The 24,090-nt window shown below is 41.2% G+C and overlaps 1 protein-coding gene across 12 annotated transcripts in view; it reads left to right on the top strand.

Moving 5' to 3' along the window:
- The window catches only part of LOC120515784 (focal adhesion kinase 1), a 191,645-nt gene that overhangs the window by 19,956 nt on the left and 147,599 nt on the right, over positions 1-24,090 (top strand). For all 12 annotated transcript variants that reach the window (XM_039737084.1, XM_039737087.1, XM_039737094.1 and 9 more), the window contains exon 3: positions 10,940-11,106. In XM_039737084.1, the coding sequence (XP_039593018.1) occupies positions 10,940-11,106 (167 nt within the window). The remainder of the gene's footprint in view (positions 1-10,939; positions 11,107-24,090) is intronic.

The raw sequence follows: 24,090 nt of genomic DNA, 5'->3' as shown, positions 1-24,090 counted from the left end.
AACAAAATTGTTTTTAGCCTTTTAGCTTCTAATGTGTTTTAATAATTTTCTTTGCAAATTCTGTGCATTATGAAATGGAAGTTTTATTAATGTACTTCTGCTACATGGCCATACTGTTAATCACTTTTTAAATAACAAAATATTCCATGCTTTTTTATTTTATTTTTAAATAAGTGAATGGTTTGTAGGTAAAATTATTTCTACTGGCTCAAAGTTCCAGTGTGAAGCATACTTGTTCTCCCCATCATGTACAAGTTATGTTTATCAGTGATTTTAAGTGGGCACAGTATGATTAATTGCGAGTGCTGCTTGTTATTTGACAAGATTTCCAGACTTGTTTAAAACTTCGACATTTTTAAAAGCACTCAGTTTATATTAAAATGCTTTCTCAAAACATATTTTGTTAATTGTTTCATGCAAATAAGTAAGCTTTTGAACTGTTTATTTGTTGATTAGTGTTGATCAGCAAATTTATCCAAAGCGTTATTTGCAGCAAATTTGCTGCTTTTGCCACTTGTTCGTTGAATTATTTACTGATTGTTTGGCCGGTTTAGGAGAACTTTTTTCCCCCGTGCCCCATAATGCTTTGTGAGGCAAACATGACAGCCCTTGGAGCGGTAATAGCTAACATTGGATGGGACTGCCCCCCGGGTGTATAATGCTTATGATCTGCATTACAGACTCTGTGGGACTTATTTGTGAGACTCTACTCTGTGGTAGAACAGATAAAGAAATAATGCAGGTTCTCAGAATTTTATTTTTATGAAACATATTCAGCATAAATATCGAGTTCAAACATGTTGTCCTGCATTACCAGTTTGACATTGTCAATAACCCTTGCTGTTCAGTAGGCATAGTGGCTAGGGTCTAAAAGTGATATTTAACCTTGGGGAGGTAGGTTAATTGTGTAATTACTAACCTTTTCCAAAGGTCACGAACTACATACTATCTATTGATTATTGAAACAATTTCTGAATAGTGTGCAGTAAATTGTTTTCAACTAATACCATTTAAATTGGGATTTAATTACATTGCCATTGATTAGAATATCTGTCACAGGTTATATATGACTTGTTTTGTGGAAAGCACTTTTTTTGTTATCAGATCTTAACAATCCAATTGTTTATTTAAAAAAAAAAAAAAATTGAAAGTCGTACAGAACCTTGAGCTTACAAACATGAGGGCTTTCTTTATATTATTATTATTAAAACATACTTATAGTTTGTTTTTATATTTATCTTAGAAATTTTGAACTTTTTTTCTATTCCTTCCAGTTACACCTTCACCAAATATATTTCTGACCCTAGCCTAACCAACCCCCTAACCAAGGAAATTGAAAGTTTTCTTTATTTGGGAATATTTTCAATTTTAGAAGCTTATTGTTTAAGTAATATTTGGTCTTTATTTTCATGACTACATCCTAATAAAAAATTATAGCTACTACTAACTCATTGGTGTTTTATTTTTCTTCCCCCATTGATGATCTGTTTTTATTTCCTGATCTTCCAGTCAATTTAGTAGACTGGCTTATAAATTTTACTGTTTAAACATTTATTTATGTCAGGCACTGTTGATAGGTTGGTGTAAATAGGAGCAATTTTTAGTTTGTGAGACCTGGCTATGCCCTTGAGGGAAATGCCATTTTAGGTTTAGCTGATACTGATTAAGATGATTAAGATATGTGGTATTGCAGAGGCTGCACTTAACAAACTGTGTAAATTCTGATAGATGGTTGTGTAGAAGGCTGAGGTTCATCTGCCATTGTTAACTTGTTAGTATCATGCTGCCCCATCTTGATTAAACTCATTAATTGATTAAAATCCGTGACAATGTTGACAACAATACACCTGATTTAATGTTTATCTCATGACAAACAGAGTAGGTTAAGCATTAACAGTTCAATGTATGTAATTTGTAATGATTTGTTTTATTACTCTTTACATGGAGTGGTTTTCATTTTTCTCAGTGATGTACAGTATATGCACTCCTCTGTGAGGTTATGCTCTCGTTTTTTTGTTTGCTGCTTGCTTATCCTGTTTGGAGGCATTATGAATGTAGTGGTTTAGCGTGAACTCAGTGGATCTGGTACAAAATCTGACAATTGTTTATTTTCAGTAATTTAAATGTAAGGTAATATTGTGTACTAGGTAATTTGTAAAGCTTCTTCATATTACATAGTATAGTAGTTTACAGTGGCTGCCTTAAAGTAATATAGTATTTATTTGTACAGGTGCATACCATCTTTTTCATTTGGGAAAATTGTATACATTATCAAAATTTAGGTGGTATTTGCTGCTTCTTGTTGTAGCTCCACCATGTTGCATGCTGTTTTTGAAAGGGGGTATAGGAGATATAGTACCATTGAAAGTCCCTTTTACAATATTCAAGAAATACATGTTATGACTTTATAATGAGCTGTGTTCTCCCATTTTCTGGCAAGTTCTTGTGAGAAATGGGATCAAGATTATTGGGCATTATAAAAAGTAGACATCTTGGTAGCATTTTGGCATGCAGCTTGTTATATTATGAAATGTAATGATGCTGTAGCCACTAGAGACATAAGGAAACAACAGAGGAACCGTAAAATCTCTGTTCATCACTTCTAATGCACTTTTTAAATGTGGCAAGAAGGTGGTGCAGAAAGCAGCCAGAAGCAACCTCAAAGCTGTAATCAAAACTGGAAAGGAACAGTTATACAATAGAGGTAGAAAATGATTTCATACATATAACAACTTGCATCTATAACACATTTTGGAACAGACTATTATAAAGTTTTAGTTAAGGAACAGAGATTTCTGATAAGAATATACATGCTGTGACAGATAGGGGGCAGTATCGCTCCCGTGAACCCCTGTCCAAGACTCCAGATACCAGATAAGTCCAAAAGTAGACTTTTTTTTAATTCTGCACAGTGTATAAAGCACCCTCTCCTCCACTATACTCATTAAACAACCAATACACAATAATAAACAATCCTCCACTACCAGACGCGTTGCCATCCTTCCACCCAGCTTAGCTCGCTGTCTGGGAGCTCCCACAATCCTTTTATAGTGCCTGAAGTGTTCCAATCCCCAGTCCATGTGATCTATCACTTCCGGGTCAAAGCAAAAGTCTTTTTCTTCACCCCGGAAGTACATCGCTCTGCCTATGAGGTATCCAGCAGGGCTGTGGATGAAAACTCCACTGCCCAGAGTTACCTGCGTCTTTAGGGCCGCCTCGCTCCGGAAGTTAGCACTATCCAGCTGCTCAGCCCTTCCCCCGACCACTCGGTCAACGAACCAGCCTCTCTTGTAGGGCATGCATTTACCTGGCACACGCTAGGGATTAAACACGGGCCCTTTTTACTCTGCATCCCTATTTCATTGTATACGGTACGGGATTCACATACCTGTACCGCCGCATTCGTCATTACGGAAGGCTCCCCACCAAATTGCCGTATCTAGTTTCTGACCTTCTCTAAAGGCGCTTTGGCCACTGCTCCCAACTCCCTTACAATCCTCTCAATGTTTGTTAGGACCTGCAAGAAACTGTTTACGGGCTCGATTAACTTCTCAAGTTCCTGCAAGTCGACAATATTATTTACTTCGGCCGGCGTTAGACTTACTTCCTCGTTTGCCTTACCTGCCGGCCAGGAGCCAACAAGCACGCCCTCTTCTGGCACATGCTCTGATGGGTCTCGCGGAGACTTCTGAGAATTGGAGTTCTTTTTGGCCGAGGGCCGGGTCACCTTCTTCAGCGGACTGCAGTCTGTCTTTATTAATTTTTTCGCCAGCCCGATCAGCCATTTCCCGGCCCTCCTTACCTTCTTTCGGGGTGAGCGTTGCTTCGCTCACCTCCCCCTTTCCCTTCAGAAAGTCCAAGTCAGTTTCTTTGGATTCGAAGGCGCAAACAACGGGACGCGGACCTCCTCCCTCTCAGAAAACACTGGGGTTGATCACGTGTCCCTCGCCGGCCGCCAACATGCGGAAGTCCTCATCCATACTCTTTGACTCAACCAGGAGCGTGCCACTGTCTTCGGGAATGTCGTCTTCACCTCCAGTTGATCTTCTCCGAGGTACATGCATGGGACAAAGTGTGCTAGTTTAAATGGATTGTCAATTAAATTCCCGGCACGTACCTCCAAGCGATCATCGGTCCCCGGAGGCTTCTCCTGACTTGTGAGGCCGCTTAGTAACTCCTTCTGAGCGTCGGCCATTACGAGCAATGCTCTCCCGGTGCCGTTGTTGCTCTGCTTGCCCTTCTTCCTTCCCATTCCGGACTTAAGGAAGGTAGGTTCCGGCGTTGTTGCTGTGTGTCCGAACGTTGTTGTCTTCGGGTTCTCTGTCCCCAGAAAATTTGTAAACAGGTCCTCTGCCAACCAGACGGTCAGAGAATCCTGCCGACTACGCCACTGTGACAGATAGGGGGCAGTATCGCTCTCTTGAACCCTTGTCCAAGACTCCAGACACCAGATAAAAGTCCAAATGTTGACTTTATTTATACACAACAGTGCACAAAGCACCCTCTTCTCCACAATACTCATTAATATACTCAAAACACTAACAATAATAAACAATCCTCCACTCCCAGACGCGTTGCCACCCTTCCACCCAGCTCAGCTCGCCGTATGGGAGCTCCCACAATCCTTTTATAGTCCCTGACCCGGAAGTGTTCCAATCCCCAGTCCATGTGATCTCCTGTCACTTCCAGGTCAGATCAAAAGTCCTTTTCTTCCCCCCGGAAGTACGTCGCTCTGCCTATGATGCCCTTCCGGGTTATAGGGCACATATGACTCTTTGCTCCTCCCTGCAGCTCCCTCTTGTGGCCCCTGTGGCATCCAGCAGGGCTGTGGATGAAAACTCCATTGTCCAGAATTCCCTGCTGGTCTTCGGGGCACCTCCATGCTGCAGGGAGGGCTCCATCTGGCGGCCTGGGGGTTTTGGCCCGGGTAACAAGCCGGCCATAGACCACAACGCATTCATGTGCATGTTGAAACATCATTCCCAGTCATCTACTCGTAGCATGTTCTGATCAGCTTGGAGGCATTTTCTGTGATATGTGCAATGTTAATCCCTGGCTCAGGCTCGAGTTCTTACTAAATTTAAGAAAATCACCTTTAATTTAAAATTGTTTTGTCTGAATCAGTAATGGCTTGTGGCCTTCAGTCCTATCATAAAGAATTTAAAATCACTGGTCATGGCTGGTGTTAAGTCCTGCATACGAGAATCCTATCATAATCCCATTATACAAATAGTATGGTGGATTTAAATTCTATATCTTTCCATGAAATATCAATCTGCCTTGAAAAAAGGAAGACTTGTAATGACATTGTTTATTGATATATTTATTATATATTAGTCAAATTTAGGACAGTTGGGCTAAATAACATTCTAAATTTCCTGAAAAAAATACTTGTGAATGTTAGGCTTGGGAAACGCATCAAATAGTTTAATTTTGAAAGATGGAGCACCCCAAAGGTTGTGTGCTCAGCCTTCTGCTTCATCTTATTGCATAACTCAATCCTCATCTTCACTTCCACTAACTGCCCAATGATAGACAGTATAAGGTGAAAAAGACAGACTTCTAGCAAGAGTTTAAACTTGTAGCTGAATGATATAGATCAGTGGTTCCCAAACTTGATCCTGGGGACTCCCTGTGGCTGGAGGTTTTTGTTCCAACCAGATTCATTGGTTATAATAATCAATAACAACTGATCTCATTTAATTAGCTGGTCTTTTTTACTCTTATTTTGCATTCAGACAAACAACAGTATTTTTTTATTTATATTTATAAGACATTTAGAAATATTTCTGTTTTTTTCTAAAGCTATAAATGCCTAACTTTCTTTTGTTGTTTTCCTATTTTCCTCTTTTCCTGTGTAGTTTTCTCCCTTCATTTAACTCTAATAGTGACAATTAACAGCCAGCACAGCAGACACCTAGGATGATGAAAGCAGCAACAACTTCAGTGTCAGACTTGCAAATTAGTAAATAATAAATTAAATAACCTGAACACCTGGAAAAGCAGAATAAAAATTAGGTTGAAAATACTGTTAATGACTTAAACAAAAACTACATATTCCCCATATAACTGCTTATTACATTTTTAAAAAAAATCTACCAATCTTAGTTTGTAATTTTTACATTGACTACAAAACACAGAAACTGGGGAAATAATGACTCACTTAATTAGGCTAAGAGTCCAATGAAAAATAGACGTTGGTTGGACCAAAAACCTGCTGCCACAGTGGGTCCCCAGGATCGAGTTTGGGAACCACTGATACAGAAAATAGTCTGCCCTTTAGTGTCATCAACACATGTTAGTTGTGGACTTAAAGGGTGTCTTGTATGACTTTCCGATCAAATATTGTTTTTCAAATATAATTCTAATCTGTATGAGGGGAAAAAAGTCTTAATCAAAGGCAAATGCTGACATTTAAAAAAAGTGGTCCTTTATTTTATCTCTTGCAATTTTTGGCTTTATTTTACTCCAAATACGCTATGCTGCAATACTTCAATATTTTGGATGTGTTACGCACATTTCCACGATCACCGTTTTTACTGCAGTTTTCCATTTTTTGGTTAATTTGTTTACTAAGAACAGATTTTAAACTCTTCTGCAGGTGCCTGAAAGTATAATTTTAATCGTGATCCTGATCTGTTTCACTTTTGAACTTGAGATCCCTGCTTTACTGTTTCATTCATCGTAGCAAACAAAAGCTGGTTTCCTTTCTTGTTAAACATAATAAGATGTAACTGTCTTATTTCTGATTTTTCTTTTATTATTATAATGGCTTTAAAATTGCAATTTAAAGAGTATTTTCTGTTTCAGTAAAGTATAATTGTCTCCCGGAACCAACCTGTTTTTTTTTTAAGAGGTTGCCCTTACAGGTTGACATACTGTATAATTCCTAAAACATAGGTGTAATGAAAAATAAGTATTAATGTTCTATGTATTGTGTTTTTGCTGAATCTGTAAAGGAGGAAAGAATACTGTTTAATGTAATTTTATATGTTGTCCTTTGGCCACTGATCCCCTGCCACTACACTCAACCAGCCCTCTGCTTTACATACTCATCAAATCGGGCTATTCGGCACACTTTATTTACCTTCCACAAGCTGCTTACTTTTTTAAATAAACTATAACCTGTTTGTAAATTTTGCCATGTTTCATTTTTTTTTCTTATCATAATTTTTAAGTTGCTGTTAATGACTTTTTGCCAGATAAAAAAATATAATATGAAGGAAATACTTTAAAATCAATGACTTATACGAACATATGTTAAATACACACTTACATGTTGTACCATTTAGAATTTTTAACTTGCATTTGAATATGTTAGAGTATTTTCTTATTTTTAATAAGAGTTTTCAAACTCTACTTTTTTTTATAATTTGACAGCCCTGCCTTGCGCCTAAAATTGATATTAAAGAAACTGCTGTGGTAGCTCTAAGTTATTAGGGTCAGCATTCCTGAGGATTTCTCATTACCTTCAACTCCATCTGTCTTGTTAAAAAAAAAAAAAAAAAAGCAAGGAAATTCACATTTTAAAGTGGAAAGTGTATTGACTAGCTGCACTATTTTTTGGTGTGACAACAGTATTGACGGGCTGACTGAAAGACCTTGTGGTGGATGGGTGCAAAAGTTCGCTGACGACACTGCTATCGTGGGCTGCATCAGGAGTGGGCAGGAGGAGGAGTATAGGAACCTAATCAAGGACTTTGTTAAATGGTGTGACTCAAACCACCTACACCTGAACACCAGCAAAACCAAGGAGCTAGTGGTGGATTTTAGGAGGCCCAGGCCCCTCATGGACCCTGTGATCATCAGAGGTGACTGTGTGCAGAGAGGGCAGACCTGTAAATACCTGGGAGTGCAGCTGGATGATAAACTGGACTGCCAATACTGACGTTCTGTGCAAGATAGAACAGAGCCGACTATACTTCCTTAGAAGGCTGGCGTCTTTCAACATCTGCAATAAGATGCTGCAGATGTTCTATCAGATGGTTGTGGTGAACGCCCTCTTCTACGCGTTGATGTGCTGAGGAGGCAACATGAAGAAGAGGGACGCCTAATGCCTGGACTTTCTGGTAAGGAAGGCAGGCTCTATTGTAGGCACGGTGCTGTACAGTTTGACATTTATTGTGGAGCGACAGGCGCTGAGCAGACTGAGGAGATCGTTCCTCCCCCAAACTATGCGACTCTTCAGTTCCACCCGGGTAAACATTAACACTACACAAGTTATAGACTGTTACACCTGACTCACGCTCTCCACCTTACACTTTTTAACTTGCACTGCGCTTTTATTGCTGTTTAATATTGGTTTTATAAGTATGCTGATATAAGATTTTGTGAATTTCCCCTTGGGGATTAATAAAGTATCTATCTATCAAATTGCACTTTATCACTAGACTATGCATCTGTACAGGTCATTTATGGCATGAAATAGCCCAGAGAGAGTACCTTTTTTTTTTTTTTAAGGTAAACTCCATACATTCCAGCAGCGAACACTTTTTAGTAGCATTTGATACCATACCAGCACAATTGTGAGCAGTTATTATTCCTGGGCCCTTCAACCTTGTCATCAAGGGTCTGATTATTTGAGCACATGAACCAGCAATCGATTTACACTCTGTGTTACTAAGCATTCAGCTGCTCAGGTACTTTTCTTGTCTGATATGTGTTGTGCTTGGTACATCTTGTATATTTCTGAATAATATTTGTATTTTCAGCTTCTTTCACAAATAATGCATGAGCAACCTATTCTGATAGCAAGTCTGTTTGTCTGGCTGTCCATCTGTTCGCCTGCCCATCAGTAAATTATAATATGTTATCTAGATGTGATTGAAGTATCCTGTGGTGTGACTATTTCACTTACACTACAGTTTCCTAGGGTGACTGCACATATTGGTGACAGGGACAGTCATAATTTCAGGTTGTATATATCATGAAGTATATAAATATGTCCTGGTTTAAACAGGCTACTTATGTAGTAAAGTTTTTCAGTACCACAAACATTGTCACAATATATTTACAACAGCGTGCACAAAATTTCCAAGATGGTACCACAGCTTGATTAACAACTTGAGATGCTGTTTTAATATATCACAACAAAAACAAGAAGTAAGCAATAATTTGTTTATACTTCACGCACTGGGTGTAATCCCATGTATTCATTTGTGAAAGTGTTCTCTTTTTCCATGCCCTGATCCCTCTCTGATGATGATGACGCCATAAAGCAGGAAATAAATAAATATGGATGAGCTTTATACTTGGGCAGATGCTACACAAGTGTCCAGGTTTAAATCAGATCACCATATAACTTACCTTTACAGTGCCACATTTACCTGATAACCATAATGGTTTCTTGCTGCAATAAAGTTTGCCTTTCACTTCTGTTATTCCCTAACATTTGTTATTGTGAAATAGCTTTGCAAGTGCCATTTTACTAAAATTAATATGGCCAGAAATGCTCAAGCACAGAAGAATTAATCATAAACGTTTATTTTTTATTCAGGTTATGTTAATTGGCACTTGCAAATTTTCACTGTATATGAATATGGTGTGTGTGTTTGTGTTTCTGTGAGTAAGAATGGTCACTGCAACAGACTAGAGTCCTGCCCAGGCCTGTTTTTAGCATTTTGTCCAGTGCTGACGGGATAGCCTCTGGCCCCCACAACCCTAAAATGGATTGAGAAGTTTGTATAACCTATCCACTGAATTCAGTCCATTGAGATCTGCAGTGCCTGCGTAGCCCTCAAAAACACATGAATATTAAGACATGCATACATTTCTTCACAGTTGTGTATTTCCATTGCTTTTACTACTAATCTGTGTCTACTGCATTGCATTATTGTACCATGTACAATATTTGGCACTATATTTTTGATGTTTGTATACCAACAGGACTAACAATAAATGTTGTGAGAGATAATGATACTGAATATAGTCATACATTTACTGTTCTTGTGTAGCTACTAGTTACTTGATTTTAGAATGCAAAAGGTTTTAGGGTAATATTTCTAATGGACACTTGCAGTTTTCCAGATTGTATTTTTAGTTGAAGCAGCCTGTCACTGCTATGCTTAAAGCTATGCCCCTCTTGTCAACAGTATGCCTAGATCTATGATTAGTATAAATAACTATTTTTTCTGGCCTTAGTTGTCAAAAAAAAGACTTATGGTATGTTACTGACAAAATGTTATTTTTAGTAGGCTTAGGAGAAGTTATTCAGACTTCCCTACAAAGAAATAATTTAATTTCAGTGTTTTTAGTTATCATGAACAGTCTTGGCTTACGTGAGATGTTATACTGACTGTTTAGCATTTTAGAACTTAATTATTTATAATGCTGATACTTAAATCTTAGAAAAATATGCTTAGTAAGCCATTAATTGGTAAATTCCCAGAAGTTTGCAATAATCTGTATAATGTGAACCTTGTTTACTTGAATACATTTATGAATATTAGGATACACAAACAAGCTGCATGTTTTTTTTTTCAAAGTTTATTTGTAGTGGAAAATACCTTAATTATTAATATGAAAGAAAGAACAATGAAAACAATACAGCATTGTTCTTTCCAAGTTCATTAACGCAGTTTTATTCTTATGAGGTCTGATGAATACAATATTGCTGACCTAGAATTGTCAGATAACATTTAAATTCTTCTGTGAACTCTTTTACTCTGTGGGATTTCTGTTAGGCCTACAGGGGTTTGAGAAATTGGATTCATACGTGGGATATCTTAACAGTAGCCCTACTTTTTTTTTTTCCCTGCTACATCCCTGACCAGTTTTTGGGGGGAGGGGATGTCTTTTGTTATGGGAGCTTGCTCTGTTGCTTTTGTTACAATTAATTAAAGCATAAGCATGGTACTTTGTATGCTTTTAATAGTTCATTGCTTGTTTAGAAGTAATTGCATTATTTTCAATTTTCCCTTTTGTAAATTTGTTTTAACAGGGCATAATACAGAAAATAGTGGATGCAAAGAAAGTAAAAAATGTTGGCTGCTATGGGTTACGTCTTAGTCATCTCCAGTCAGAAGAAATTCATTGGCTGCATCCTGATATGGGAGTTTCTCATGTGAGGGAAAAATATGAACTAAATAATCCACAGGATGTGTGGAGGTAAGTGACCCCATTTTTACCGCGATTTTGCAAGGGTGTGAGTGCTTTTTCTCATCCTTTTCATTTTTTTCTGAGAATCATTTATCAATATTAAAGAGAAAACCCAGATTGTACCCACTCCATCATGAGCTGTCTAATTTTCTGCTACTTTGTGGGCATAATGTAATTTACTGAAAAGCTGTTTTACCTTTATTATTCACTATATACGTTCAGTGGCCACTTTATTAAGTATACCTATATAGTACTTGATTGGAAACATTTTTTCCTGTTTCCCACAGACTAGCAAGAGTGATATAATACCAACAGTAGACCAAATAAAGTGCATTGAGTACAACACGTGTGTATACAGCATTTCTGAGAACATTCAGTGCCTGAGTGTGTGTGTGCATGCATAGTGAAAAAAGAAGTCTCTCCGTCTGTTAGTTCAATTGCTGTCAGGGCTCTAGAGTGCGACCAATTTGGTCGCACATGCAACCTAATTTCTCAATGGTGCGACTAAAAAAAAATCAAAGGTTGCACCGGTGCGACCAGCCGTTCGAGGGGGCAAAAAAACAAAACTCCGTGACTCTTAAAGTCTCCCTGTTGTTCAACAACAGACACACATTAGGCCCATATCGTGGTCTAAACCAATCAGAGATAGTGAAGGGCGGACAAGCCCCCGATTGGCCGTGGTCCAGATATTCCTGTACGTGTGTGTACGTTTGAAAATGCATGTGATGCAGTCAGACAGAGAGAGGTGAGTAGCCCGTCAGGTAAACAGTGGATGTAGCCGCGGATTATGAGAGAAGATGAAAAGAACGATTGACAGCTTTTTCGTTAAGAATGTTAAGTTAGGGCCTGATCCGTCCGAAAATCATAACCAATACTCTGACATGGAGCCATCAACCTCCCAAGTTATAGCAAGCCCTGGTCCGGAGACGGCATTAGATAATGAGCCACATACGATCGAGTCCGAGCCCACTGAAATTAAAAGGGGTAAAGTATATACATTTCGAAATTAGTGGCTTGACCAGTGTTCCTGGCTAAGATACAGTAAAGCCGATAATATAATGTACTGTATTTACTGTAAAGAGTGTGGGAAGACCATGGCCGGCAGTAGTGCATTTGTGACTGGTTCTAAGACATTTAGAATTGAAACGCTGAAAAGCACAATGCATCTATAAAACACATTACATACGCGATAAATGCACTGCTCAAGTGTCCCTCTCCCGCTGCCTTTCAGCGGCAGGCAGCAGCAAACAGATCATCAGACGAGGCCGAGATGATAATTAAGTTTAACGTTGCCTACAATATTGAAAATGAAGAACTTCCCTTCACTAAATTCAAGTACGAAATAATTCTTATGAAGAAAAATGGCTTGAACGTAAACCCGACGTACAGCAATGATGTCACGTGCGCCCAATTTATAGGAGTCATCGCAAATACATTGAAAAAAAAGACGTCTGTGCAAATTGTGAACAGTGCGTACATGGCATTCCTGATCGACGGAGACACAGATATCGCCACAAAGGAATGCGTCATTGTGTACGGTCGTATCTTGCGGAGAGGAAGACCGGTGAATATACTTATTGGACACATTGAGGTCGAGCATGCTCATGCCCAAGTCTGGAAGATTTTGATGCTAGAGAGAGTGTGGCCAGCTGGTTTAGTCAAGGCCAACGATCAAGAATGCCAAACTACAGGAGTTGGCCATCCGAGGGGCATGTGACTGCAATGGAGGATAGTCCATAAGACATTGAGCCATGAGATGTTCAGTTTGAAGCCCTTAAAACACTTAATTTAGATTTTCTTTTTAGTTAATTTATCTTGAGATTTTTTAAGTTTAAATTTCAGCTCAGTAAAGCACTTTAAGCACCAACACTTTTTCAGTAAGTTACCTTTCTTGTAGAATTGTGCTTGCCTTCAAATAAAGAACTTTATATTGACCAGATTGTTAGTTAATCATTTACAAGTCAATATTGCCTATATGGACAGCGATTTAAAAAAACAAATAAATAAATAAAGTGAACGTGTAAAACTGTGGTGTTAAATGTGATGTGGTTGAAAATTTTGGTGCACCTAACTTTTGTGCTGGTGCACCTAAGAAAAAAAGTTAGGCGCACCAGTGCAACCAGTGCAAAAAGTTAGTCTAGAGCCCTGGCTGTACTGATTTTCAGAATTGAAAGGAGGAACGACTATGAGGAATGACTAAGGTGTTAAATTAGGATGTTTACAATTCTAAAGGCAGCATTTTTCTATGCTGTAGAAAACAGGAAGCTGTATAGGAGTAATATTCTATACCCTCTTCTCTTCCCTCTGTAGCATTTAATATTTCCAAGAGCAAGATGATTTACATTTAGTAAAATGGACCAAAGATGGAGACACACAGGCTTTCCTCAGACTTCTGAGAATGTCAGGGCTTATGGTGAGCCTCCATGACTATATTCTAGATAAACTGTGGCAGTGTCAGGTCATCAGTGATAGTAACTCCAAGAATTTTAAAGGTAGAAGAGTGCTCTGGTTCCTGCTTCAAGAATCCCATGACCATCTCCTTGGTTTTTGTGACACCGCTGCTTCTGAAAGTAGATATCTACTCTGTAAGCTGCCTCATTGTTGATGGTCAAGCCTGTGATTGTGGTATCATCCGAAAAACGTAATGATGGAAGATATGGTAGATATTTCTGCCCACAAAGTCACGGGTGAACAAGAAGTATGGTTGATAGCCCAGCACTACACTGTTGAGTGTCTGTGTTGAGAATTTTTATGGGAAAATTATATTGTTAGTCTACAGGGGTCTACATTTTAGGAAATCCAAAATTCATTTTTAGTGGGGTGCACGAAGTCTAGGTTTGGGAGTCTCATGATCAGGTTTGTTAGTATAAATTCTGAGCTAGGGTCTATGAACAGTACTTTGGCAAAGCAGTTTTTATTATCCTGGTGTACTGTGATGGTATGAAGTTCAACAGATATGGCATTCCGTATGGACTCATTGTTATCATATGCATTTGGAGGTGGTCCATTCCATTTAAATTTCACCCAAAAATGTTTTTAACCTGTTAATTACCCCTTGTTGTGTATAGTAATGGCTGAGTAAAATTTTTAATCTGACTGTTTCATGAAGAACAGAAATAATGAAGTTCCTGATACAACAGGCTTCTATTGGGGTCAACACCAATCAAATATCAAAATGTCTATAAAAAACTGTCAATTTACTCATGTTGCATAATCCATATGTCAGACATCCAGATGTATTATGACAACATCCAGAAAACTTGAATTTTGATTGAAGTATTTTTAAATAACCCCCTACAGACAAATCAAATTTTATGAATGGATAGGACATGTGTTAATATGGATTTAAGTTATTGAATTGAAGACCAGCCTCTTCCCTCATTCTTTGTTTGTTAATGGCAGTTTCTAAAACCGCACTGTTGAAATGACCGTCTGCTTGTTGAAGCATCCAAGATATGCAGAAATACTAGGAATACTGTGAACCTGATAATATCTTTTTCCTTCCAAATTGTTAGCCTCTTTCAGACCATATCTGTAGTGTTAATGTTACAAGTGGCTCAATGGTAGCCATCAAATGAGCTGTTACCAGGCAGCTACTCTGACTAATGAATTGGAGTAAAAGGGATTTTTAATTTTGTTAATTAATGATCACTTTTGCCATCGGTAATGCAGGTAATTAAGTAAGTAATTCTGGGAGACTCCTACTTTATTTTCTTTACCTTTCTCCATTGGAAGCAGTCTCTGGCTGTTAGACTTACATAAAGTTAACTCTTTTAAAGAAACAGAATAATACAATTTGTTGATAGACACATGGTTTATAAACATATGATAACTTCATATAAATTGACATAGAAGGTGGGATGCAAGACAGAAGACAGATGAAAGACATTATAACACTGAAGAGACCGGCCGTTTACTTGCTTATTTGAGTTATAATCTATCTTGTTACAGATAAACGCTTTTACAATACCAAATCTTTAACACTATAATCTCTGAAGCCTACAAAAATAGTCAAAATCCTGGCCCACCTTAAATTCATTTGTACCTTTCCCATCAGCATCTTTTGTTTTGCAAATGTGTCAATCAGCACAAGCAGCCTGCTATCCCATCCACCAAAATCCCTCCAAACTCCAAAGACACAGCTGAAGTTCTCCCACCTCAAGTCGGCTTATCTGGGTGTGAGGTGCCTTGAATTGTATAGGTTAAAGAATATATATTGTTATTTGGAATACATACATTTCATGTGTGTTCTGTGTTTACAACGAATTGGGTAAATGTAGGATGATAGGAAATGGGAGAAAGAAATGTTGAACACATAACTAAAAAATTTATTTTTCATGTTATAGTAAAAATTAATGTGTAAAGACTGAAGTTCAAATATCAAATAAACTTTCACAAAAGGTATGACAAAACAAGTGCACTTTTATTCAAGAATTTAACCAAATATTTACATGCTGCGCTCAGTTTGTAAAAACTGAAGTCTGTCTATCAATTGCATGGGCATGTTAGAGGTAAGAATGACTGTTTCAAAACCAATAGGTTGTGGGTTGGATCCTGGGTCTTCCCTGCATTTTCTGTTATGAATAGTGAGTTGCTGTTATTAATACTGTTATATAATAAAAACATACATTTGATTTGAGTCTGTAACACCCATTGTAAATGTTTGCTACTTGTTGAAAAATGTTATTCGGTTTTATTCTCTCAGTCATGTTCACGTGCTACTGTTGATTGCTTAACAAAACAATTCTGCTAATGGCAAGAAAACCACAATTAACAAATGAAATGTAACAGAGCATTATTACCTAGAAATGTACGCCTTTCATTTAGAGAAACTGCGCAAAAAAAAAAAAAAATCAAAGTTCCAATAAGCATGGTGTCCTACAGAATCCAAAGGCAATTGGAGACTGGAAGAAATCAGACAGACCCAAAGTCACAACCCAATTACAAGACAGGTTTCTGAGGGTCACCAGCTTGCATCTTAGGCACAGCACACCTTAACAGTAGTCGAAAAAAGCATTCTCAGTTTCTCCTGAAGAGGAGATTTTTTCCAGGGTGCAGTATTCCAGAGCTGACATTTCAAGGCCCTATTTTGTATTTTAAGTAATGTTTTTCTTAATGCCACTCACCCTGTCAAACCTGCAGCACAAATTCTGCTTCATTTCAAAAGGTTCTTTTATAAGTACACTCCCTGGTTGTTTTCAAGAGGATATTTCAGAAGTAATTTATTTAACATTATTTTAGCCCAAATACATGTGTTTGGAACATTGTTGGCAATTACTTTAATTTCTTTAACTTTTTTGACTTGACATTTTTGTCATTGACTTGTCCCAGATGCAGTAATACATGGAGTCAGGGCATGTAAGATAAGCTTAGTTACATTATCTCTTTAATTCCATAGTTTAGTAGAACAGCCTTTTCAACTCTTGTGTTGTGAGCATTATAGTAAAGTAGAATTTGAATGATCAACAACTTGCATCACTGCTTTGTCCTGGTTGACTGACACAAATTCCAAAGCAAATTAGTGTAATATCGACCAGTTATGTGGTCATTCTAAGGCATGTCCTTAAAATGTGCACATGATCTTGACTGAACTGGCTTGGCCCTGGAACTACTTTAGTGATGGAGAATCAGCAAGCTCTCAGTGTTTGAATTTTACATCATACTGATGCTTTCAAGTTTCAACCCATGTTATGAAACATTTATTAATTTTTTTACCTACTCAGATTCATTAGCTTGAGATTCTTCTGTGAATAACAAGTCCTAAAATGAAACCCTGCTGCGTCCAGCTTTCTGGTTGAAAATCTCGCTTACCAGTATGTTAAATTGTTCATGAAGAAGGGGTTTACCTGATCCTTATAGTGTCTCTTTAATGCACTGTCACTTTTTAAATTCTTCATTACCATTCACTTCAGTTTTTTCTGTTGTCATTATGGGGCTGGCTTTGATAAACATTGATTAAGTGATAATGCATATCTGAACGCATATTGTTTACTTTTAGAAATTCTGTGATAGCACTATTCTTGATTTTTCACTTTTTCCATTCATGTTGTATTGGTTCTGACGATTAAATGATTACACATTTATCTCTACTTTGGTATTTCTCAAAGAGAAGAAGGTTGTTGTGTATATGGATTATGATACCATTGTCAGAAGTGGTTCAGTCTTAGGCATAAATTTTTAATTAAAACCGCGATACTGTCATGCTCATAGATATATTGTCTGTCTGTCTGTCTGTCTGTCTGTCTGTCTATCTATAGTACTGTGCAAAAAGTTTTAGGCAGGTGTGAAAAAATGCTGTAAACAAAGAATGCTTTCAAAAATGGAAGTGTTAATCATTTATTTTCATCAATCAACAAAATGCAGTGAATGAACAAAAGAGAAATCTAAATCAAATCAATATTTGGTGTGACCACCCTTTGCCCTCAAAACAGCATCAATTCTTCTAGGTACACTTGCACACAGTTTTTGAAGAAACTCGGCTGATAGGTTGTTCCAATCATCTTGGAGAACTAACCACAGATCTTCTGTGGATGTAGGCTTCCTCACATTCTTCTGTCTCTTCATGAAATCCCAGACACACTCAATGATGTTGAGATCAGGGCTCTGTGGGGGCCATACCACCACTTCCAGGACTTCTTGTTCTTCTTTACGCTGAAGATAGTTCTTAATGACTTTGGCTGTATGTTTGGTTTCGTTGTCCTGCTGCAGAATAAATTTGGGGCCAATCATACGCCTCCCTGATGGTATTGCATGATGGATAAGTATCTGCCTGTATTTCTCAGCATTGAGAACACCATTAATCCTGACCAAATCTCCAACTCCATTTGCAGAAATGCAGCCCCAAACGTTCAAGGAACCTCCACCATGCTTCACTGTTGCCTGCAGACACTCATTATTGTACCGCTGTCCATCCCTTCGACAAACAAACTGCCTTCTGCTACAGCCAAATATTTCAAATTTTGACTCATCAGTCCAGAGCACCTGGTGCCATTTTTCTGCACCCTAGTTCCTATGTTTTTGTGCATACTTGAGTCGCTTGGCCTTGTTTCCACGTTGGAGGTATGGCTTTTTGGCTGCAACTCTTCCATGAAGACCACTTCTGGCCAAATTTCTCCGGACAGTAGATGGGTGTACCTGGGTCCCACTGGTTTCTGCCAGTTCTGAGCTGATGGCACTGCTGGACATCTTCTGATTTCGAAGGGTAATAAGCTTGATGTGTCTTTCATCTGCTGCACTAAGTTTCCTTGGCTGACCACTGCATCTACGATCCTCAGCATTGCCTGTTTCTTTGTACTTCTTCAAAAGAGCTTGAACAGCACATCTTGAAACCCCGGTCTGCTTTGAAATCTTTGTATGGAGGCGGACCGGACATTGATGTGAGGAATGCTGGGATAGTTGTGATGGATTCTGGGATTGTGACGTCATCAAGGGTCAACAGAGGGATAGAATAGACCCGGAAGTGTCTGCTTCCTATAGTCGTCCGGGTGTTGTTTACGGCTGTTTTTTTTGAGTCTTTCTAAGTAAGGAAGAAAAGACAGGTTAGTACACCGCCATCGACCCCTCGCGGGACATGTTCCGAAGCAAACTGGGTCGATCCGCTGTTCCCCAAACACTCGTGCGTGACAGGACACCCCGTTAGCCCAGACCCATAGGGTCGGGCTACCCGAACCGAGATGTCATGCACACGAGAGAGAGCGCGTCGGCGTTGGTCTGCATGGTGCCCCGGCGATAAATGATGTTGAACTTGAACGGCTGCAGGTCCAAAGACCACCTGGTGACCCGGTGATTCGAATCCCGATGAAGAGCCATCCAGTGAAGGGCGGCATGGTCCGTCACCAGGGTGAATTCCTGGCCCAGCAGGTAGTACTGCAGGTGCATCACCGGCCACTTGATGGCGAGGGCCTCCCGCTCCACCGCTGCATACCTTGTCTCCTGGTCCAGCAGTTTCCGGCTCAGGTATATAATGGGGTGTTCGACACCATCAATGCTTTGGCTCAGCACGGCACCCAGACCTGTGTCCGAAGCATCGGTCTGGAGAATAAAAGGAAGCGAGAAATTAGGCGTCCTTAACACTGGTGCCGAAGTAAGGGCCCATTTCAAGTCACTGAATGCCCGCTCCGTGTCATCGGTCCACACCACATATAAAGGGGCCCTTTTCTTTGTTGGGTTCATCAAGGGTGCTGCTCTCTCGGAGAAGCGAGGCACAAACCAGCGGTAGTAGTCTGCTAACCGCAGGAAGGCTTGCACCTGCTTCTTGACCATCGGACAGGGCCATTCCAGGATGTCTTTTACTTTGGTACACTGTGGCCTTACCAGCCCTCCACCCACTAGGTAGCCTAAATAACGGGTTTCGCTCATCCCAAAGTAACACTTACGAGGATTGGTGCGAAGTCCGGCTTTCGTTCGCGTCAGGAGAACTGTATATACCTGCACGACATGCTCCTCGCAGGTGCTGGAATAGATGACGTCATCCAGGTATGCAGCACAATAGGACTGATGGGGCTGTAGCACTCTATCTACCAGACGTTGGAAGGTCGCCGGCGCCCCGTGCAGCCCGAATGGGAGTACCTTGTAGTGCCAGTGACCACTAGGGGTACAAAAGGCAGTTTTTTCTCTGGCGGATGCCGTTAGGGGAATTTGCCAATACCCTTTTGTCATATCAAGAGTGGTCAGATAGCGGGCCGTCCCTAGTCTCTCTAAGAGCTCATCCACTCAGGGCATGGGGTATGCGTCGAACTTCGAGACCTGATTAAGACATCTGAAGTCATTGCAGAACCTCCACGACCCGTCCGGTTTGGATACGAGGACTATAGGACTAGACCAAGGGCTATGGCTCTCCTCAATGATTTCTAAGTCGAGCATCCTTTGGACCTCTAGCTCCACCTCGGCGCGTTTCGCCTCAGGGAGGCAGTAGGGTCGTTCCCTGACAACCACCCCCGGGTTGGTCACAATGTCATGCTTAATCAGCGAGATCCGGCCAGGTGCTTCGCTGACCACCTCCGGGACAGACAGGATTGCTCTTTTGAGCTCCTGTCGTTGGTGGGGTGACAAATCAGGACCGAAGTTAAGCTGGGTTTTTTCTGAGTAAAGGGAGAGAGCGGGGCCGGGAGGCGGAGCGTTCTCCCTGTCTCTCCCCAGCTTCAGGAGGTTAATGTGGTATACTCTCTCACTCGGTCGACGATTTGGTTGACTCACCAAATAGTCCACGAGTCCTTTTCTCTCTTTCACCTCGTATGGGCCCAGCCAATGAGTCAAGAGTTTCGAGTGGGAAGTGGGCATGAGCACCATCACGCGGTCGCCAGGGTGGAACTCGATCAGAGAGGTGTTTCTGTTGTAATTCCGGACCTGCGCTGCTTGAGCCTTGGACATATGATCCTTAAGTAGGGGCCAGATTTTAGTCAATCTACTGCGTAAGTGCGCAATATATTCTAGGAGGTTGTTGGAGGGAAGTACCTCTCCTTCCCAGCCTTCTATGAGCACATCCAGTAAGCCCTGGGGTTGTCGTCCATATAACAACTAAAACGGGGAAAACCCTGTGGAGGCTTGTGGCACTTCCCTATAAGTGAAAAGCATGAGGGGTAAAAACTGGTCCCAGTTCCTACCGTCCGCGCTGACCACCTTGCGCAGCATCTGCTTCAGTGTTTGGTTGAAGCGTTCAACTAGTCCATCCGTCTGGGGATGATAGATGGATGCCTTGAAATGCTTAATCTGGAGTAGTTTGGCAACCTCCCTAAACGTATCCGAGGTAAAGGGCGTACCCTGGTCTGTGAGGACTTCTTTGGGTATGCCCACTCGGGAAATTAGGGCTACTAATTCCCGTGCGATGTTTTTAGTATTAGCAGTTCGCTGGGGGACTGCTTCGGGGTATTGGGTTGCGTAGTCAACCATCACCAAAATATATTTGTGACCACGCATGGAAGGTTCTAGGGGCCAACCAGATTGACACCTATCCGCTCAAAAGGGATATCTATCAGGGGAATCGGGATCAGAGGAGCACGTAGCTGACAGACCGGGCAGGACTGACAGAAACGGCGGACCTCCTTGATGTTCCCGGGCCAATAAAACCGGAGCTTTATCCTCTCTAACGTTTTCTCGGTTCCCAGATGGGCACCTAGGAGATGGGCGTGAGCTAGCTCGCAAACTTCCCCCCGGTAAGTTCGTGGCACTAGCAACAACTTCCGCACCTCGCCTTCGTGCTCAGCAACCCAATAAAGTAGATCGTTCTCAAGCACAAAGTAGGTCCCGTGTGGTGTGTAAGCCATGGACGATATGTCATCACTGGAGGCGATATCATTCCTGGCAAACTTCAAGGAATCATCGTTCCACTGTTCACGCTTAAAGGACGCCGGCGTGGACCGGTACTGCGTGTCCAAGCCGGCGAGTACATCCACGCGGGAGCGCCTGCCAGCTCCGGAGCCCCGCCCGGGAGGGCTCCCGGGTCAAGGTCCGGCACCGAGGAGGGCTCCCCCGACCCCTATACGTCATCAACAATTGCCGATATGCACGTCATGGGAACAGCGGGGAGGGGCCCCTGACTCTCTACCACCAGACCTATCCTGGAAACTGTAGTCGTGACGGTCTCACTGCTTTTAGTGTCTCCGACCAGTCTTGTCCCAAGATGACTGGGAAGGGGGGTTCCGGCATCACAGCGACCACCAGCTGTTTCAGAGCCCCTTCCCAAGCAATAAAGCACCTCGCGGACCTATAAGTTCTGGTCTTCCCGTGCACACACCTCATGCCCATATATTGAGCGAGCCATTGTCGCGGTAAGACATAACGGCGAGCAACAATGGTTATGTTACTCCCGGAATCTAACATTGCCACCACCGAGTGCCCGTTTAACAACACCACTCCCGTATTTGTGAGCGCGAGTAGATTAGATGGTGCACAGTACCTCTCTTCCTTCGCCCAGCTACAGTCCATAGGCTCCTGGTTGAGAGAGCAGGCTGGCAGCAGATGTCCCGGCTCACCGCACTTGAAGCAGTGCGGTAGCGCGAGCTTTTTCCTTCGGCTTGACCGGAGCCTCTGTGGCGCGGCAAGTGGGCTTGGAGACAATGACCCACCCCTGCCAAGACCCGCGCGCCGAGCTCTAAGCCCCCCCCGAGTTGGGTCCCCGCCAGTTGTCTCTCTAGAACCTCCAGAAGGCCGTTCATATCTGTAAACGGGTGCATTCGGACCTGTTGGGCAAGATAATCTGGCATCGCGTAAATCAGACCCTCGTGCGCCACTTGCTCCACCACCTGGCGAGCCTGGTGTTTATCTGGCCGTAGCTAGTGCCCGAGCTTGCCCCAGTATTCAAAAGCCTGGGCTCTACCCAGTAGTGCGGGGTCAAAGCGCCAGTGACACCAGATGCGTGCCTGTTGGCCAGAGGACACCCCGTATCGCTGATAAATCTCAGCCTTCAGGAGTTCGTATTGGGCAGCTTCCTCCACAGGGAGGTCATGATACGCCCGTTGCGCAGGCCCGTTTAGGTACGGGGCCAAAATGGACGCCCACTCCACCCGCGGCCACTGGTGTCGGGTTGCCATTCTCTCAAATATGGAGAGGTACAACTCTATATCGTCCTCCCCAGTGAGAGCTAGCATCGGTGGGGTTATGGCTTAGGGGGCTTCAGCCTTACCGTTTCCGCAGCCGCCAGCCGCCTCTTAGTCTCCGCAAGCTCCGCCTTAGATGAGGCCTGTTCCAGCTTGACGGCCTGGAGCTCCGCGACCAATGAGTTGAGGACTGCATTCAGGTCCTGTCCTTCTGTCATTATTCGGACAATTGTCAATCCTGCCGACTACGCCACTGTAAATAAAGACAAAAAGAATCGTTTAAGGTTTGGGGTTTTTGCCCCGTATACTGCAACAAAAATCCCGTCAGTCGTTTCATACAAAACACAAAAGTCACTGAAGGGAGAGAGGACGGACATTTTATGGAGGCGGACCGGACATTGATGTGAGAAATGCTGGGATAGTTGTGATGGATTCTGGGAGTGTGACGTCATCAAGGGTCAACAGAGGGATAGAATAGACCCGGAAGTGTGTGCTTCCTATAGTCGTCCGGGCGTTGTTTATGGCTGTGACATTTCGGTCTTTCTAAGGAAGGAAGGAAGAAAAGACAGGTTAGTACACCGCCGTCGACCCCTCGCGGGACGTGTTCCGAAGCAAACCGGGTCGATCCGCTGTTCCCCAAACACTCGTGCGTGACTATATAATTTGCTTTGTTCCTTGTTTATTATTTATAAAATTACCTTTTATATTTACTGTACTGATTGTTATACTTTATTTACTCCAAAAAACTTTCTGTTGATTTTCTTTAATGTGACATCCAAGATTGATTAAAATGAAACAAATGTAAGAAACCCTCTGTTCCCCTGCCCAGTCCAGGTTACTAGGGGCAATTCATTTTGTGTCCAGCATACTTCAGCTATATATCATCATATTTAGACAACAGAAGCAACAGGCTTTTCAGTAACAGTTCATCATATATCCATTGCATGATGTGGCCCTACACTTAAGCATTGCTATATTTTTATGCCTTAGCATCACTGGATTAAACTTCTGCTCAGAGACATTAATGACTACTATCATTTCATACTGATTCTTAACAGTGGTAGTAAAATTCGTTGTATGCCCATTAAGTTGTGTTTGCTCTTTTGTTAATGTCTACTGTGATGTTCTTGATGTACTTGACAGTTTCTAACTATAGCCCAAAAAGAGCAGCCATCATGTAAACTCATCATTTAACCATGATTAACTTGCAACCTTTCAAAAATCTTTGCTGAGGTAAATTTTGCTTAGTTTATTTTCATTGTCACAAGAATTAATTCCTTTACCATTGCACATATGCTGAGTAATTGATACATGTTTTCATATAATCTTAGGTAGACTACTGTTATTTTGTTTGTTTGCCAGATAAAGACTCTACAGATGTTAGAATGCCTCCAAACAGTGTTACTCATGTTCCCATAAAAATATGCAAAACCGCTCTTGCCCAGTCTTATTCACTGCT

The sequence above is a fragment of the Polypterus senegalus genome, chromosome 15, assembly GCF_016835505.1.
Source record: "Polypterus senegalus isolate Bchr_013 chromosome 15, ASM1683550v1, whole genome shotgun sequence".
Classification (NCBI taxonomy): Eukaryota; Metazoa; Chordata; class Cladistia; order Polypteriformes; family Polypteridae; genus Polypterus; species Polypterus senegalus.
This window is presented reverse-complemented; position numbering and strand designations above follow the sequence as displayed.